We start from the raw sequence: 18,725 nt of genomic DNA, 5'->3' as shown, positions 1-18,725 counted from the left end.
AGAGGACAGGGCTCAGCTGAGAGGGGGACCTCTCCTCCCTGGGGTTGGTGGTGGCTGGACTGGGACTCCAAGTAAGGATTTTAGTTGAGTACTAACATTCTGAAAGTTGGGATACAGCAGGGAAGAGAACAAAGCCCTTGCTCGAATGGGCCTTATAATCGCCTGAAGGGATACATGGTACACAAGCAAAAATAAACAGACAAGGAGTTCCCATTGTGGCTAGGTTGGCTAAGAACCCAACATTGTCTCTGTGAGGATGTAGGTTCAATCCCTAGCCTTGATCAGTGGATTAAGGATCGGCGTTGCCACAACCTGTGGCACAGGTCGAAGATGCAGCAGGGATCTGCTGTTGCTGCAGCTGTGGCTGTGGCAGAGGCTGGCAGCTGTAGCTCCAATTCAATCACTGGCTTGGAAACTTCCATAGGCAACAGGTATGCCCTAAAAAGAGAAAAAAAAAAAGAAAAAAGAAGAGTAAAATTGACTCAAATAATAGCAAGTGTTATGAGGACCATAAAACAGGCAGAGGTGACAATGAGGGGCTGGATGGCTATTGCAGATGCTGGGTTCAGAGAAAGGCTCCTGGAGTGACATTAGGAAAGGCAGTAAAGGAGCTCCTGTCATGGCACAGTGGTTAACGAATCTGACTAGGAACCATGAGGTTGCGGGTACGATCCCTGGCCTTGCTCAGTAGGATAAGGATCCAGTGTTGCCTCGAGCTGTGGTGTAGGTCGCAGACGCGTTGCTCTGGTTCTGGCGTAGGCTGGCAGCTGCTGCTCCAATTAGACCCCTAGCCTGGGAACCTTCATAGGCCACAGGTGCGGCCCTAAAAAAGACAAAAAAGAAAGGGAGTAAAGATCAGAAGAGGCCAACCAGGTAACAAATATCCTGAAGAAGGAGTTCCCGTCGTGGCGCAGTGGAAATGAATCCAACTAGGTTGCAGGTTCGATCCCTGGCCTTGCTCAGTGGGTTAAGGATCCGGCATTGCCGTGAGCTGCGGTGTAGGTTGCAGACGTGGCTTGGATCCCACGTTGCTGTGGCTGTGGTGTAGGCTGGCAGCTACAGCTCCGATTAGACCTCTAGCCTGGGAACCACCATACGCAGCGGGAGCGGCCCAAGAAATGGCAAAAAGACAAAAAAAAAAAAAAAAATATCCTGAGGTAAATGTCCTGCAGAGGGAGTGAGCCGGCATTCTTGGAACAGAATGAAGGTCTCAGGGGGCTGCGGGTTGATGAGCAAGGAGAGGAAATGATGCAGGAATGATGGTCAAGGCCAGGCCATGCACCTGAAAGCAGCTGCCCTGTCCACGGCAGCCAGCGGGGGGTGGTCCAAGACATGGTAGAGGCCCTGGATAAAGGGCCCAGGGTCAGCGAGAGGCAGTCGAAAGTGGTTCTCTCTCTTTGCCTTTCCTCTTCTCCCCTCAAATATCCAGTCAAGTGTTTAGTAGTGGGAACCTAGTCTCCTGCTATTGTGTAGAACTCCACGAAGGGTCTGGGCCAGGGCTGGGGATGAGGAGGGCTGGCTTGAGGGCGTCTGGGGACAGACTGAGAGAGAACAGGCGGTGGGTGACTTCAGAGAGCAGAACAGCAATAGGGGCAGAAGGCCAAGGGAGACGACGAGGGGCGCAGGATGGCATAAGGACAGCGGTCACCATCCCCCATGGATCCCTGGTGTACATGGGAGGCTGGACTTCCAATAGTTGAGTGGGAGGGCGACTGGAGCCCCGGTGACTTGGGCCTAATGTGTGGCACAGGCTGCTGAGGTCCGGGCATGCTGATAACACAGCTATGACCACAGCATCCTCCCAGAGCTGGGTGTCCTGGCTGAGGCCAGCTGAGCTGTAAAACTGGTGGATTGGTGGACTGGTGGACTGGGCTCTCTTTGACATGATACGCACGGGGACAGGGCCTTTCCTGCTGAGGGAGGAGCAGAAGGATTTCTTAGATTCACTTTTTTTTTTTTCCATTCATTCTCCAAAATTTTGTCTTGTTTTGTTTTCCCTTTTTAGGGCTGCTCCTGCAGCATATGGAAGTTCCCAGGCCAGGGGTCGAATTGGAGCTACAGCCACCAGCCTACACCACAGCCAAGCAATGCCAGATCCGAGCCACGTCTGTGACCTACACCACAGCTCATGGCAACGGTGGTTCCTTAACCCATTGAGCGAGGCCGGGGATTGAACCTGCATCCTCATGGATGCTGGTTGGGTTCGTTACTGCTGAGCCACAACGGGAACTCCTGCAAAGTTTCTTGAGCGTCATTATGTGCTGGGTACTCTTCTGGGTGAATGAAATGGCAAAAATAACCCTTTCCTCATGCAGCATGCTTATATGCACATGTGCACACGCACCTGCACACACACACGCACACATGCACACACACATGAAAATCCAGGAGAGAGAGGAAGTGAGGGAGAATGACAAGGAAGGGTATGAAGTGGCTGTGTGTCCTGGCCCAGCTGGAGGAATTGGTTTGGGACCTCAGTGGCCACAGGGACAGGGCTGGTAGCTCAAGGACGTGGGGAGACTCTGGACACCCCTCTGCCCTCTGAAGTCCGTGTGACAGGACGTGTGTGGAGTGCCGTGGGGACTGTCCCCCCTTGCTCCTCCACCCCTTGGGGTCCACGGACCTCGGACCCACAGCTTTCATGGCCCAAGGGCTCTGAGGCCCCCAGCAAAGACCAGCTGGCCCTTGGGCATCAGGAGAGTCCTCAGTCAAAGCAGAAGCAGCACGCTTCTGGGCCCCCTTCGAGGAGGCGGTGCAGGAGGCCTGACAGGAGGCTTGTCCTTGGGCACAGAGAGGCCCCTCGCTCAGAGACTCTAGGGAGGGGGTGGCCGAGCCTCTGAGGTGCTGCCGGCCAGAGCAAAGAGCTTTTGTGGTTTGGGCACTAATGATAATGTGGCCTCACTGGCACCCACAGGCTGTTGAGGCCGAGAGCACGGGGATGTGGTGGGGGCTGCTGAGAGATGGGGCTGCGCTTTCAAACTAGGATTCTCTAAACACTTGCTAAGTGTCGATGGAGAGAAACAGATGCTCTGTTAATAAAATCTGTGTGTATATTCCTTTATGTTAAAAATGAGGGATTTATTGCATGTATTTGTTACACTTTTTTTTTTTTTTTTTTACTGAACCATTCAGACAATTTATGGGGAGGCATGGTGAACTCTTGAAATATTAGACAATAAAATAAATCTCTCCTTCCGGGTAAGCAGCCTTCCCCTGGTGTGATTTGGCTTTGCGATTTCAGCTGACTGCAGCTGCTGACTTCAGGGAAGCCCGTCAGCGTGGCCGGCTGGTTTAGAGTTGGTGCCATGCCCATGGCCGCACCTTCTGACTTACATGTTTGTAGAGATACTCAGAAGAGGGAGTTCCTGTTGTGGTGCATTGGAAGCAAACCCGACTAGTATCCATGAGGATGCCAGTTCGATCCCTCAGTGGGTCGGGGATCTGATGTGGCCGTAAGCTATGGTGTAGGTCACAGATATGGTTCAGATCTGGCATTGCTGTGGTTGCGGTGTAGGCCGGTGGCTACAGCTCCAAATTGACCCCTAGCCTAGGAACTTCCACATGCCGCAGGTGTGGCCCTAAAAAAGAAAAAGGAAAAAAAAAAAAAAAAACCAGAGAAACAAAGTAAAGAAATACTCAGAAAAATTGTTTGTGGCTGATGAACAGTATTTTAAAATTTGCACCCAAGGGCATTGCCCACTCAGGCCATCTTTTCTCTTATTATTTTTTATTTTTTTATTTTTATTTTTTGTCTTTTTGCCATTTCTCGGGCCACTCCCTCGGCATATGGAGGTTCCCAGGCTAGGGGTCCAATCGGAGCTGTAGCCACTGGCCCACGCCGCAGCTACAGCCACAGCAACGCGGGATCCGAGCCACGTCTGCAACCTACACCACAGCTCATGGCAATGCCGGATCGTTAAACCACTGAGCAAGGCAGAGATTGACCCCGCAACCTCATGGTTCCTAGTCGGATTCGTTAACCACTGCACCACGATGGGAACTCCTTTTTTTTTTTTTTCCATCTTGTCTCTTTTGCAAGGAGTCACTTGCAGAAAACTGAGTTAACCAGCACCACCTTTAGGGTCAATGCCAAGGGTCTACCTTAGGCAACTGCCATGCTGGCCTTCCTCTTAACCTGGCTCTACCAAGAGGCGTTTGGGTTATATTCAGAAATCATGAGTGCTGGTTTAAGCTAAAGGTGAGTATAACCCCTCAGATTGGAAAAGATGGGAAGGCAAAACCGTACCGTTAGACAATCAGCCCTACAGTCAGAACCTCCAGGATGGTGTAGGAAAATTTACTTCTTTTACTTTTTTGGTCCTTTTTAGGGCTATACCCGCAGCATATGGAAGTTACCAGGCCAGGGGTTGAATCGGAGCTACAGCTGCCAGCTATGCCACAGCCAGAGCAACGCTAGATCCGAGCCACTTCTAAACCACAACTCATGGCAACTTTGGATCCTTAACCCACTGAGTGAGGCCAGGGATCGAACTTGCATCCTCATGGATCCCAGTCAGGTTTGTTAACTGCTGAGCCATGATGGCAACTCCCAGAAACTAGCTTTTTATGGATTTCATACTAGACTGTTGACGGCTTTAATGAGTTACACTTTAATTTGTGTGTTTAAAACTCATGAAAACATGGTTAAGTCAAAGGATTGTGGTCATTTCCCGTACAGAGTCCAGAAAGCTAATTTTTTTTTTTTTTTTTTTTTTTTTTGTCTTTTGAGGGCCACCTCTGCAGCATATGGAGGTTCCCAGGCTAGGGGTCTAATTGGAGCTGTTGCTGCCAGCCTACACCAGAGCCACAGCTACACGAGATCTGAGCTGTGTCTGCGACCTACACCGAAGCTCATGGCAATGCCAGATCCTTAACCCACTGAGCGAGGCCAAGGATCGAACCTGCAACCACAAGGTTCCTAGTCAGATTCATTTCCGCTGCACCACCAAGGGAACTCCCAATAGATCACATTAAAAAAAATTAATAATAATCCTGGCGTTCCCATCGTGGCGCAGTGGTTAACAAATCCGACTAGGAACCATGAGGTTGCAGCTTCGATCCCTGGCCTCGCTCAGTGGGTTAAGGATCTGGCATTGCCATGAGCTGTGGTGTGGGTGGCAGATGTGTCTCGGATCCCTGTTGCTGTGGCTCTGGCGTAGGCCAGCGGCTACAGCTCCAAGTAGACCCCAGCCTGGGAACATCCATATGCCGTAGGAGCAGCCTTAGAAAAGGCAAAAAGACAAAAAAAAAAAAAAAAAAAAAGATCCTTCACGGGAATGTGTCGTAAGTAAATAATCAAGTATATGGACAAAGTTTTTGAACATAAAATTTTTCACAATATTATTTTTAATAGTGAAAATTAGACATAGCCTAAGTAGTCAACAAAGCAGGAATGGTTAAACCGAGTTGTGTCCATTAAATGGAATATTATATAGTCATTAAAATTATTCTTTTGTAACCTTTTTAATGCTATAGGAAAATGCGGCAATTCTGCAGTGGAAAAAAACAAACTAGTTACAAAATTGTATGATCCCAGGTATATAAGAATGTATATCATATACATACAGGCATCACAGGGGGAAAAGCTGTTCCTGGTGGTTACTTCTGGGTTGTGATATCATCAGTATTTTTTCTATTTTATGCATTTCTGCATTTTTCAAGTTTTCTATGATGGCTATGTATAATAATACAGAAAAACACAGGTTATTAAAAAATTCTTCTGACGAACTTATAATTAGAATGTACTTGGGTATTAGAAATAGGTGGGAACAATACCACGGTGCTCATCTTCTATAACTTTTATGCAGTACATACTCTTCTGATAATAACTTTACATTCCTGTTTGTTTTACGCATATTACAACACTTTAACCAAAGGTAATCTCGTGATCAGATCACTGTTTCATAACCCAAACGAACACTGGTCTGACATCTAGGTTTTTCTATTTCCTAGAAGATTGAAAGTTAATCTTTTTTGGCGTTCCCGTCGTGGCTCAGTGGTTAACGAATCCGACTAGGAACCATCAGGGTGCAGGTTCGGTCCCTGCCCTTGCTCAGTGGGTTAACGATCCAGCGTTGCTGTGAGCTGTGGTGTAGGTTGCAGACGTGGCTCGGGTCCTGCATTGCTGTGGCTCTGGCGTAGCCTGGCAGCTACAGCTCCGATTCGACCCCTAGCCTGGGAACCTCCATGTGCCGCGGGAGCGGCCCAAGAAATAGCAAAAAGACCAAAAAAATAATAAATAAATAAATAAAATTAAATTTTAAAAAAAGTTAATCTTTTGAAGTAAGGCGTACTGCATACACACATTATGTGCATGTTTTCTAAAAAAGTAATTCTAACTTACAGTTTTCCTACATAAGGAAAAAAAATGGAGTTATGATAGTTCAAAAACAGTTTAGGAGTTGCCGCTGTGGCACAGTGGAAAGGAATCTGACTAGGAGCCACGAGGTTTCGGGTTTGATCCCTGGCCTTGCTCAGTGGGATAAGGATCTGGCATTGCTGTGGCTGTGGCATAGGCCGGAAGCTGTAGCTCCGATTGAACCCCTAGCCTGGGCACCTCCATATGACTCGCCGTCCTAAAAACAAAAAAACAAAAACAAACAAACAAACAAAAAAACCCTGCAGCAGGCAGATTCACCATTAAGTAATAAGTAGGAAAATGGAAGCGGCGGTTGACACAGATTGCCACCATGGCCAGTAGCTTGGCCACCATGATGAAGACACAGACAGTGATTCCAAGTCCCATCACCAGCTTGCTCCTTGTGTCCCATTCTGCGGCAAGATAAAAAGGAGATGGATTCGTTGTAGAAGCACTGAGGTTCATTCATGGCTGTGAACTGGGGCTGTGAAATGACAGGGGTCGACATGGGGGCAGCAGCCATGGGCAGTCCGGAGTGTTGGGCAGTGACCAGGCCCCAGCACTAAGGCGCGGACCCAGGAGTCGGGTTCTTGTGGTTGTTGCTCAGATCGCAGTCATGCCAGGGGCAACTGTCCGTGTCACTTGGGCAGGTCCCGGCCGCAGACAGGGCACAGCGTGGACCCCGCGGGTAGGAGAGGGCCAAAGGCCCGGGCGGCTGCAGCAACTTCCCTCCTGAGGCTCGGTCAACTGGTTGGTTGGGGAGGCCGGGAGCGCGGTGCCTCCTGCTGGCTGGTGGGCAGGCACACCCGCCCACAGCTGGCACAGCCACGCGCGCACATGCACGCGCACTCGCAGCCACAAAGCCCACTGCAAGCGTAGCAACGCACTCCCGAGTGTGCCCTTGGGCAGCGGCCGCTGGCTCTGCGCCCAGGGGACACCTTCCGTCCCCTGCACGGGGTCCGGAAAGCAAAATTGTTAAAGTTCAGTAAATTTTTTTAAAAATTAGAGTTGATTTACAATGTGTCAGTTTCTGCTGTATAGCAAAGTGACCCAGTCATACGCACATACATATATATGTTCTTTTTCTCATATTCTCTTCCATCATGTTCTATCACAAGCGACTGAATATAGTTCCCTCCTCTCTACAGCGGGACTTCATTGCTTATTCATACTAAATGTAATATTTTGCATCTTCTATTGTGGATAGTAGCTAGTAATCTGGTCTTCTCTGGGAGTCTGAAGATGAAGCCAGCCAGCTGCTATAAAGTTTTTTTCTTTTTTTCTTTTTTTCTTTTTTTGCCCTTTAGGGCCATAGCCGGGGCAATGGAAGTTCCTGGGTGAGGGGAGTAATCGGAGCTACAGCTGCCAGCCACAGCCACAGCCACGCCAGATCCCAACGTCGTCTGCGACCTACACCACCGCGCAAGGCAACGCCTGGGTCCTTAACCCACTGAGCAAGGCCAGGGATCGAACCCTCAACCTCGTGGTTCCGGGTCGGCCGCGTTTCCTCTGTGCCACAATGAGAACCCCTGCTATAAAGATTTGATCCTGTAAACTCGCCCTTTGGAGTCTACCCTGAAAATACACTTGAAGAGAAGCACTAAACTCCAAGACCTCGGGATGGTGGGCCTGCGGGTGATACACTGGAGGTAGAGGCCCCCTCAGACTGGAAGGAGCAAAGAAGAGGTCCGAGCACCGCCCTCTCCTCCCCCCAGACTCAAAATGGCCACGCCCCTCTCGCTCGCCTCTTTAAAAAAGGCGCGGGAGGGCCTTGCGCAGGCGCAGTGCAGCGTGCTCCTGAGCTGCGCACGCGCGGTGAGCGGAGGATGGCGGCGTTGATTCCTTTTGAGGTTCCCACAGGCAGTGACAAAACCTTGCTTGTGTGGGAGCTGAGCTCTGGACCCACGGCCGAGGACTTGCAAGTGAGCCGGTCTGGGGTGGAGGGAGGGAGGGATGGAGGAGGTCGCCCCCGCCCCAATAACTGGGACGCGGGGAGTCCCGCCTCAGCGCTCGGGCGCCTGTAGTCTCTGCTGGGAGGAATCTTCGCTCTGCAGGGGACCTGAGCAGTTTGCTCGCCCCCAGAGAGTTGAGGACTAGCTCCCTACAGCCGGCACACTGCCTACTAGTATATACGTTCGAAGCTTCGGATTTCAGAAGCAGACTCGTTCATGAAATGAGAAGCGTTTGGAGTTCGAGGCTCCCTCCGGTTGTCTGTGGTGAGGGGCTGGGGGAACCTAAGGCAATGTGTAGTTTTGTTTGCTGTGCGTGCTCTTTCCTGCACTTACTTAGCGTGGGACCACCCCGCAGCATTCTCTGCTGACAGTCTTCTCCCAGTTTGGCCTTGTGTATTAGGTGCGAGTGTTCCCAAACGCTGTGGTGGCCGGTCCCGGGTTCTATGCCATCGTCAGGTTTTATTCAGCAAGGGATGCCCACAGAGCCCAGAAGGCATGCGACGGGAAGCAGCTTTTCCAGAACTCTCCGGTGAAGGTGGGTCCAAATGTGGAATTCCTCGCTCCCCTGGGAGGAAGTGCTGACTTTAAAAATAATAGGCCAGCATTCGTACAGCCCTCTGGATTACAGAATGCTTTCAGGTGCACTGCTCCACTGATTCCCCCTGGTTCCCCGTTTCTTTCTTTAAATTATTTTTAAATGTTTCTAGGGCTGCGCCCAGGGCATATGGAAGTTTCCAGGCTAGGGGTTGCATCGGAGATACAGGTGCGGGCCCAGGCCACAGCCCCAGCAACTGCCAGATCCCAGCCGTGTCTTGGACCTATACCAGAGCTCAGGATCCTAATCTCCTTAAGCGAGGCCAGGGATGGAAGCCGAAACCTCATGGATCCTAGTCAGTTTGTTAACCGCTGAGCCAGGAAAGGAGCTCCCTCTTTTATGTTTTAAGATGGAGAAACTTGAGGAGTTCCCATCGTGGCGCAGTGGTTGACGAATCCGACTAGGAACCATGAGGTTGTAGGTTCGATCCCTGCCCTTGCTCAGTGGGTAAAGGATCTGGTGTTGTCTTGAGCTGTGGTGTAGGCCGCAGATGTGGCTCGGATCCCGAGTTGCTGTGGCTGTGGCGTGCGCCGGTGGCTACAGCTCCGATTAGACCCCTAGGCTGGGAACCTCCATATGCCACGGGGGCGGCCCTAGAAATCGCAAAAAGACAAAAACAAACAAACAAAAAAAGATGGAGAAACTTGAACTCAGGATGGTTAAGTGACTTAGGGTTCATGATAATAAATGGGGAAGCTCGAGGTCAAACCCAGACTTCCTGCTGTTAAACCCCATGTGATTTTATCTGCCCCTTCATTTAAGACATTTTCACAAGTCTTGCTTATGTTTGCTTTTATGCGAATTTTAAACGTGTGATCTTGATAAACCCCTCTGTCACTTATAACATAAATGGTATGCTATCATCATCACCACCATTGCTCTCAAACTGCCTATTCAGAACTCCCTTCAGTGGAGTTCTCCTATGGCGCCGTAGGTTATGGATCCGGCATTGTCACTGCAGTGGCTTGGGTCACTTGGTTCCACCCCTGGCCCGGGAACTTCCATATGTCACAGGCAAGGCCAAAACAAAAAAAAAAAAAGTTTAGATACCGAGAACTCCCTTCACTTCCTGGAAAATGGTTCAAATATTCTTTTTTTTTTTTTTTTTTTTTTTTTTGTCATTTTGCCATTTTTCTTGGGGCCGCTCCCACGGCATATGGAGGTTCCCAGGCTAGGGGTCGAATCGGAGCTGTAGCCGCCAGCTACGCCAGAGCCACAGTAACGTGGGATCTGAGCCGCATCTGCGACCTACACCACAGCTCACGGCAATGCAGGATCCTTAACCCACTGATCAAGGCCAGGGATGGAACCCGTAACCTCATGGTTCCTAGTCGGATTCGTCAACCACTGAGCCACCACGGGAACTCCTGGTTCAAATATTCCTGAGTGCATTGTAGAAACCTTATTCCGTATAAACACGCCATGCAGTTTTACTTCCCCAGATCCCCAGAATTACATTTCATTATGTGCCTCCATTCAGCCACCATTCCTTTCTCAGGGACCGTTTCAGTTCCTCTGTATAGGTGAGTGAGGCTTTCGTGTCTCAAACCCTCGGCTTTCTAGTTGATGTCTTCATAAGCTTTCTCTGACTGGCTTCTGGATCTGGCTCCTTCCTACTGACCTTGCTGCCATTTCTTACGCCTATGTCTTTCCTCACTGATTTAACCCTGATGCAGTCGGAGAGCTTTCCTCAGATGTGACTCAAGGACCCTGGAAATGATGCAGAGAAGTACTGACTTAAAAATAATAACATTTAATTAGGGCTTACTTGAATTCATGACTTAAAATGTTGTCCCATTTAATCTTCACAACCACTCTATGCAATTGGGATTGATAATTCTCGGGTGTATCCAAAATAAGTGTTGGAGTTCCTGTCGTGGCCTTGTGGCTAACAAACCCAACTAGGATCCATGAGGACGTGGGTTTGATCCCTGGCCTTGCTCAGTGGGTTAAAGATCCGGTGTTGCCGTGAGCTGTGGTGTAGGTCACAGATGTGGGTCGGATCTTGTGTTGCTGTGGCTGTGGCTGGCAGCTGTAGCTCCGATTCAGCCCCTAGCCTGGGAACTTCCATATGCTGCGGGTGTGGCCCTAAAAAGACCAAAACAAAAGCAAAACCAGGAGTTTCCGTCGTGGCGCAGTGGTTAACGAATCCGACTAGGAACCATGAGGTTGCAGGTTCGGTCCCTGCCCTTGCTCAGTGGGTTAACGATCCGGCGTTGCCGTGAGCTGTGGTGTAGGTAGCAGACGCGGCTCGGATCCTGCGTTGCTGTGGCTCTGGCGTAGGCTGGTGGCTACAGCTCCAATTCAACCCCTAGCCTGGGAACCTCCATATGCCGCGGGAGCGGCCCAAGAAATAGCAACAACAACAACAAAAGACAAAAAAAAAAAACAAAAAAACAAACAAAAAAAAAACAAAACCAGAAAAAGTAAGTCTCTGTGTCAGGTTGTGATATTTTAGGTCTCATGTGTTTAGGTTCGCCTTGGCACCAGACGTAAGGCAGTTCAAGAAAACGCCCTTGCCCTAAACAGCTCCAAATGCCAACAGGTGGCAAATTACTACTTTGGTTTCAATGGATGGTCAAAAAGGATTATCAAGGTAAACGTGACAGATTTTCTTAGACGCACCAGACTCCTTGTAATGTTGAAATCCTAGACTTTAGAGAGAAGAGTAGAACTGGGCTGTGGGGAGGAGATGAGAGGCCCTCAAGGGAAAGCATCGGAGCACCGGCCTGCCTCCTAGCATGAGTGATGATCTCAGTGACTTGGATGGTGGTGTCCATTATTTCCTCCAGTATTTGTATGGTATAGAGTCAAAAAAAGTTGTCCCTGTGTAGTGATTCATTTGCAAGTCTTGCTTGGTTTTGAAGCTGTAGGACCTCTCAACGATTAACTGGGATTGCTGGAATGTAGTTTTTATTTCTAACGACAACATAGTTGGAAGTCTAGCCTTTAATTCCAAATCCTAACAGCTTCAGGATCTTTCCGACCTTGAAGAAAGGGAAAATGAAGATATTGTGGCACCAGTTGAGAAGCACAGCCTGAAGTTCTTCTGTGCTTTAGAGGTGGTGTTGCCATCCTATGAGTGCAGAAGTACTGGAGTTGGCATGGCTGAGGAACCTGTGGATAAGCTAGAGGAAGGTCTGTTTTCCTCTATGTATGGAGGGCTGGGGGGGGGATTTCTCTTTTTCCCTCTCTTTCTAAAACATCTTTTCAGATACATCATCACCCTTGATAAACAAATAAAGCCCTGGGCAGAGTTTTCCTGCCTTGCAAGATAGGCCATACCTGACAGACCCTTGAACTTTAGAAATTTAGAGCTGACTGCCTGCCAAGAAGCTTAGGAGGAGGGAAAAAAATGTTTTTTCCCATTTTTGGTAAATTAACGTGCTTCATGTAAAATAGTCCTTCCAATACAGGTCTCTGTGACCTTTAGTTATCCCGACAAAATCATCATCTAAAGATTTCCATAATTCCTGTGCACATGTGTAGTCCTTGGCCTCCTCTAGAAGGGCCTGAATGGAAAAAGTCCACTGCAGATCTGTAGAAAGGGTATTCCAGTCGGTACTGAGTTTCTCCCTCGAATGTGTGGCACTGGGGCTTCAGGATGTAAGTCAGAGGCAGGGCTGTTAGTGAACGGAGCGGAGGCGGCACCCCCATCCCCCTGAGTGGGGGTGCTTTGGGAGAGGCCGGATCATCTGCACTAGCACCAAATCTGTCTCGTTGTGCTGAGTCCAGCCCTTTATGCCCAGGAGAGCAGGGCTCATGGGACTGTAGCTTCTGCTTGTCCATTTGAAATCTGTGAGTGATGCGAGATGTGTGCCACGTTCTTGGCTTGCATCTCCCATCTAGTACTTCAGGAACTTCCAGAATAGATGTGAGCGATGAAAATGTGCCCTGAGAGGATATGCCTAACCGTACCCTTGTGTTGTGCCTGTTCTTAATCACTAAGATAATGACGCAAGAGTCACAGGTGCATTTTTATTTTTAAATATGTAACAGAGAAACTGTCACCCAGATAGGCACTTTAAATCCGCTTGTTTTGGTTGGATTTAGGGCCCTTATCCCTCCTTCTGAAAAGGAAGAGAACCCAGAAGCTTGCTCTTCAGAAGGCTATGACAGATGCGTTCCAGAAACTGCTGATTGTGGTTTTAGGTAAGACTTTCTTTTTTTTTTTTTTTTTTTGTCTTTTTGCTATTTCTTTGGGCCGCTCCCACAGCATATGGAGGTTCCCAGGCTAGGGATCAAATCAGAGCTGTAGCTGCCGGCCTATGCCAGAGCCACAGCAAAGCGGGATCCCAGCCGTGTCTGCAACCTACACCACAGCTCAACGCAACGCTGGATCGTCAACCCACTGAGCAAGGGCAGGGACCGAACCCGCAACCTCATGGTTCCTAGTCGGATTCGTTAACCACTGTGCTAGGACGGGAACTCCAGGTAAGACTTTTTGGATGGTCCTTGAAGCACTTCAGTTTGACGGAGCAAATAAACTTATTCGAAAAGTAAATTGGGTGAAAATAATGGTTGCGTAAAACATACCTATTCTTTCATTGGCCAGATGCTTTTACAGCAGTGGTCTCAAATTTGTTGCTTGTGACATTTGTAAGAAAAATGACTGCAGATATTACCGTGTCCAGTGTTTAGATGTAGAATGACTTGCCTCAGTTCATACAGAAAGGATTTGATCCAGTTCTTCTTTCTCAGTTGCTTGCTTATCACATGGAATAGTATAGTGATCATAAGCCTTGGACACCTATGTTTGAGTCCTGTCTTTGTCCTTAGATTTTTTTTCTCAATTAAAAAAAATTTTTTTTTTGGTTTTGGTGTCTTTTTTTGTCTTTTCTAGGGCCGCACCTGCGGCATATGGAGGTTCCCAGGCTAGGGGTCTAATTGGAGTTGTAGCGGCAGGCCGACGCCAGAGCCACAGCAACGCGGGATCCTAGCCGCGTCTGTGACCTACACCACAGCTCACGGCAATGCCGGATCCTTAACCCACTGAGCAAGGCCAGGGATCGAATTCAAAACCTCATGGTTCCTAGTCGGATTCCTTAACCACTGAGCCACGACGGGAACTCCTAAATTTTAAGTTTTTTTGTGAAAGCGTAGTTGATTTACAATGTTGTGCCAATTCTTAGATTTTTTAAAAATGCCATTTTAGGTTTTCTAGCCAGAGAGACTTGAAGGTATTTAATATCTCTATGCTGCAATTTCTTTAGCTACAAAATGAGTTAGTAATTTAGCTTACCTCTTGGGGGATATTGTAAGAGTCAATGAGATGATGAATGTAAAAAGCTTAAAACTATGCCTGGATGATGGTAAACAGACGATAGATAGATGTATATTTTAGGGCTGCAACTGTGGCACATGGAGGTTCCCAGGCCAGGGGTCAAATCGGAGCTAACGCTGCCGGCCTACACCACAGCCACAGCAACATGGGATCCAGCCCACATCTGCGACCTACACCACAGCTCATGGCAACGCTGGATCCTTGACCCCCTGAGCTCGTACTCACGTCCTCGTGGGTACTCGTCGGGTGTGCTGTGCCACACTGGGAACTGCCAAAATGTATTGACGATTATTATTATCATTGATGTTTTCCCATTGCCGCGTTTATTAGATTATGTTTTTGGAATCCCTTTAGTTTCAGTTTTCATTCCTGATACATTGGGCGAGTATGATTCTTCCGTACTAATCAGTTACCCTTGGGTGAGCCTGGAAAGTGGTCATGCTGTTGAATAGTGTTGACTGTGTTCAAAACAGTGGGAGACTATCACAGGCTGTGCCCAAAGGAAACGTGATGATTGGTAGATTCTGAGAACAGAACTGCTCCCCTGAGTCACAGCCCTGGAGGCTGAGAGACTGAGAAACCCTAGCGAAGTTGTCAGAGACCTCATTTGCTTGTAACGGTGTTGAGCGTGGATTGGTCTCAGTCTTCCAGCCTGGGCACTCCTTCCAGTGAAGGTTGACTTCCCTGGTCATCAGGCAGAAGCTTCATCAGCTGGCAACTCTGAGTAACAACCTTTAAGAACCAGACGAAACGCCTGGGTTGTTTGCCTGTCCCTCATATGCTAAGGTACTTCCTTGTATGTGCTTAAAACTCCTTAGACCAAAAAGCTTTGTGGCTGTAGTTTGCCTTGAGGGAAGCTGTGTTTTCCAAAAGGCGCATGAGCCAGTTTCTGCCTGTAGAGTGTTCAAACGTTGCCTCGGTCTCTCCAAAGCTGTGTTCATTGTATCTGAGATTTGGATCCCAAGGGGTAGACACTTGCCTTGCTTCTAATAGGAAGTAGCTATTATAGTCTAGGAGTTCCCTGGTGGCCTAGAGGTTAAGGTCTCAGCATTGTCATTGCTGTGGCTCGGGTTTGATTCCTGACCTGGGAATTTCTGTGTGCTACAGGTGTAGCCAAAAATAATAATAATAATAATGTAGCCCAATGGTATCTATCCCAGGTTTGCACTCACCTTGACCCCTACCTAACGCCTTACTGTGTAGTCATATTACGATGGAACATTTTTGTTCTCACAGCTTTTACTTCCTTTGTCATTATTACTTAGTTCTTATTTCTAAGATCGTACAGGTTTTTGAAGCAGGGTGGATACATCTTACATATGTTTTCATAAACAGTTGTGACAAAAACTGAAGTGTTGCACGAGGGAACCTCTAGGAAAATGCCATTTTTTACTTTTCGAAATCAAGAGAATGTCTACTGATTGAGTGCTACTATTGTATACAGGAAGTTTTAAAAGAAGAAGATTTCTGCATTGATCCTTGTTAACTTTCTTTCAGAAAGTGGTAAAATAGCTGTGGTGTATAGACCCTGTGAAGAGGTCACAGATGCTAGAACCGAAGAGGAACTTCAGGATTTAATTCAAGTATGTGGAGACAAAAACTCAAGGGGTACAGAGCCAGTGTAGCCATAATTGAGAACAACCAGCAGGATTCGGAAGACTCTGGCATGACGACTCAGCTCTGTCATCCCTAGGAAAGCATGAAACTCTGAAACTGCTTTTGAGGCAGGAGGAAGTTTGTGGGGCTTTTCCTGAAGTCCTGAGCCTTGGCTCTGACCCCTTATTTGAAATTTGGAGAGTGGGACTGAGGGCCTGGAGAGGCCTTCTGCAGTCGGGGACACAGGAGAAGACACAGGCCTTTTAGAACTGCCGCAAACAGAATCCTAGGGATTTGGGAACAGAGGAACTATGGCCTTCAGTGGGGTTATGCTGCAGGGTTTGAAAAGTATTAATGCCTTTCAAATAAGGTGTACTACGTGGATCTTAGTAACTTCTGTGTATCGTGTGTGAAATATTTTGCTGAAGAACGTTTCTGAGAGCCAGTTATGGATGCCCTAAAGTAGAGCTTAAATTGTCAATGTTGTCAATTGTCAATGTCTAAAAGAAAACATTAATGTATTATATATAGATTTTTTTTTTTTTTTTTTTAGGGCCGCACCCACAGCATGTGGAAGTTCCCAGGCTAGGGGTTTCATGGACACTATAGTCACCACAGCAACACAGGATCTGAGCCCTGTCTGTGACCTGCACCACAGCTCGTGGCAAAGCCAGATCCTTAACCCAGCGAGCAAGGCCAGGGATTGAAACTGCATCCTCATGGATCCTAGTCGGGTTCCTTACTGCCGAACCACGACAGGAACTCCTGGGATTTATTTTTTAAAGGAGCAAAAAGTGTGTTTCATAGCCTTGAGAACTTAATTTGCAACTAGGTTTCTGATTATTTAACTCACCCCAGTGTTGCCTAGTTGTTTTTTTTGTTTTTGTTTTTTGTGTTTTTCCTTTTCTAGGGCCGCTTCCCGCGGCATATGGAGGTTCCCAGGCTAGGGGTCGAATCGGAGCTGTAGCTGCCGGCCTACGCCAGAGCCACAGCAACTCGGGATCCGAGCCACGTCTGCGACCCACACCACAGCTCACGGCAACGCCTGATCCCTAACTCAGTGAGCAAGGGCAGGGATCGAACCCGCAACCCCATGGTTCCTAGTCGGATTCGTTAAGCACTGAGCCACGGCAGGAACTCCGCCAAGTTTGTTTTGAAGGGAGGAAAGTAGAGAAAGAAAAGGTGGCTATGTTCTGAAAAATGTACATAGGAAAGATTTCCCATGCCGAATAAGTAATTCAGTTTTAATCAAATCAGTCAAGGAACTGTCAAACATATCCAGTTTGGGCTTTAAGAATGTGAAATGTGAGAGGAAAGGATTCAGTATTGATGCTAAAGATTTCCAAAACCTGATTATAATAGCAGATCCATTCCTAAATGAGGCCAATCAATTCCATTTAAAAACCATTTTGAGTGTGGAGTCCCTGTTGTGGCTCAGCAGTAACGAACCTGACGAGCATGCATGGGATGTGGGTTCCACCCCTGGCTTGCGCAGTGGATTAGGATCTGGAATTGCCATGAGCTGTGGTGTAGGTCGCAGCTGTGGCTCGGATCTGGCATTGCAATGGCTGTGGTGTAGGCTGGCAGCTACAGTTCTGATTAGACCCCTAGCCTGGGAACTTCCATCTGCTGCGAGTGCAGCCCTAAAACACTACAAAACAAAACAAAAACAAAACCATTGTGTGCTAGACAGCGGGAATAAGGTGACACTCCTCTCTCGGAGTTTAGCTGTTAGACGTTGCACCAGACAAGTAAAAAGGACGAAACTTAAATAGATTATTAAAAGGGCTGTGAAGGAAGTAACCTGGGTGCTAGTTACCGCTTTTCCAGAAACTTACTTATCGTGCCGACTTGACATCTTAAGTGTCTTCATGTGTGCACACACAGTAGCCCTCTGAATAGCGGCAGTGTAAGTTTTTTCTAGGTTAATGGCTGGGTTGAGACAAGTGGATGGGGAAGTTTTCCCAGGCGAATAATGTAAAGGGCCATTCACTTGGTTTTAGACTCTTTCCCAGAATGAATTGCCCAGCCCGCAAACCCCTCTTAGAGAGATTTTGGCGTCATCACGGATTCAGTGGCACCCCTTAATAATACATTGGTGAATTAGGGAGGTCCCGTGGTGGCACAGGGGAAACAAATCCGACTAGGAACCGTGAGGTTGCGGGTTCCATCCGTGGTCTCACTCAGTGGATTAAAGCTCCGGCGTTGCCATGAGCTGTGGTGTAGGTCGCAAACATGGCTTGGATCCCACGTTGCTGTAGCTATGGCGTAGGCTGGCAGCTACAGCTCCGATTGGACCCCTAGCCTGGGAACCTCCATATGCCCTTGGTATGACCCTACAAAGCAATAAAACAAAATAAAATAAATAAAATACAGTGGTGAATTGGTAATCACACATGGATACTGAGTTTAGAGGACATGGCATCATTTTAGAATAGCTAACTGTAAGGTGTGTTCCCCTCCTGCTCCCCTGACTGGTGCTCATTTTGCAGGTCAACTACTTCTCTTGGAAGCAGTGTGGCCAAGGGGAGGAAGACTGTCTCTCCGATTTCAGCTTTGAGGAGGAAGAGTTGAAATGACCAGAACTGGACTTGTGTTTTTGAGTTTCCTGGAATGCCAGGCCCCCCTGTGGCTTTCTTGGGAAGCTCTGCACCTTCCCTCCCGCCCCCCCTGGGCCTCTGGAGTCCGGCGCCACTGGTGTCTGGCGCCCAAATACCGCCCAGTTGTGGGGGGTGGGGGTGGGGCGGATGGGAGGGGTGGCACCGCGGGGCGGGGTGGGGCAAGGGGTTGGGGAGAGGGCTGGGCAGGAGGTAATTGTTGCCTTTGCAAGGGGCGGGTTCTGGTGACGCTGGGAAAAATGCTCACTCCTGAGGCGCAGATTGGTTGGTTCCCCACCTGAACCTAATCAAGGGGGTGGAGCTAAAGGGACGTAGCCAAAGG

At 48.4% G+C, this 18,725-nt stretch overlaps 2 protein-coding genes across 2 annotated transcripts in view; both read left to right on the top strand.

The window, feature by feature from the left end:
• Nucleotides 1-8,157: 8,157 nt before the first annotated feature.
• On the top strand, nt 8,158-18,537 carry RDM1 (RAD52 motif containing 1). The gene is given in 7 exon segments (XM_084984829.1): nt 8,158-8,280; nt 8,666-8,845; nt 11,379-11,501; nt 11,875-12,043; nt 12,959-13,057; nt 15,687-15,772; nt 18,278-18,537. Coding segments are annotated over 7 exon segments (864 nt in total). The 5' UTR covers nt 8,158-8,184; the 3' UTR covers nt 18,389-18,537.
• The window catches only part of LOC110255209 (leucine-rich repeat-containing protein 37A2), a 48,855-nt gene continuing 38,287 nt past the window's right edge, over nt 8,158-18,725 (top strand). The window contains exons 1-5 of the mRNA XM_084984791.1: nt 8,158-8,845; nt 11,379-11,501; nt 11,875-12,043; nt 12,959-13,057; nt 15,687-15,772. The gene's annotated coding sequence lies outside the window, so the exon portion shown is untranslated. The remainder of the gene's footprint in view (nt 8,846-11,378; nt 11,502-11,874; nt 12,044-12,958; nt 13,058-15,686; nt 15,773-18,725) is intronic.

The sequence above is a fragment of the Sus scrofa genome, chromosome 12, assembly GCF_054392235.1.
Source record: "Sus scrofa isolate SSC_HxYL_T2T_F1_AM1 chromosome 12, Sscrofa_HxYL_maternal_Yorkshire_Landrace_v2.0, whole genome shotgun sequence".
NCBI lineage: Eukaryota > Metazoa > Chordata > Mammalia > Artiodactyla > Suidae > Sus > Sus scrofa.
This window is presented reverse-complemented; position numbering and strand designations above follow the sequence as displayed.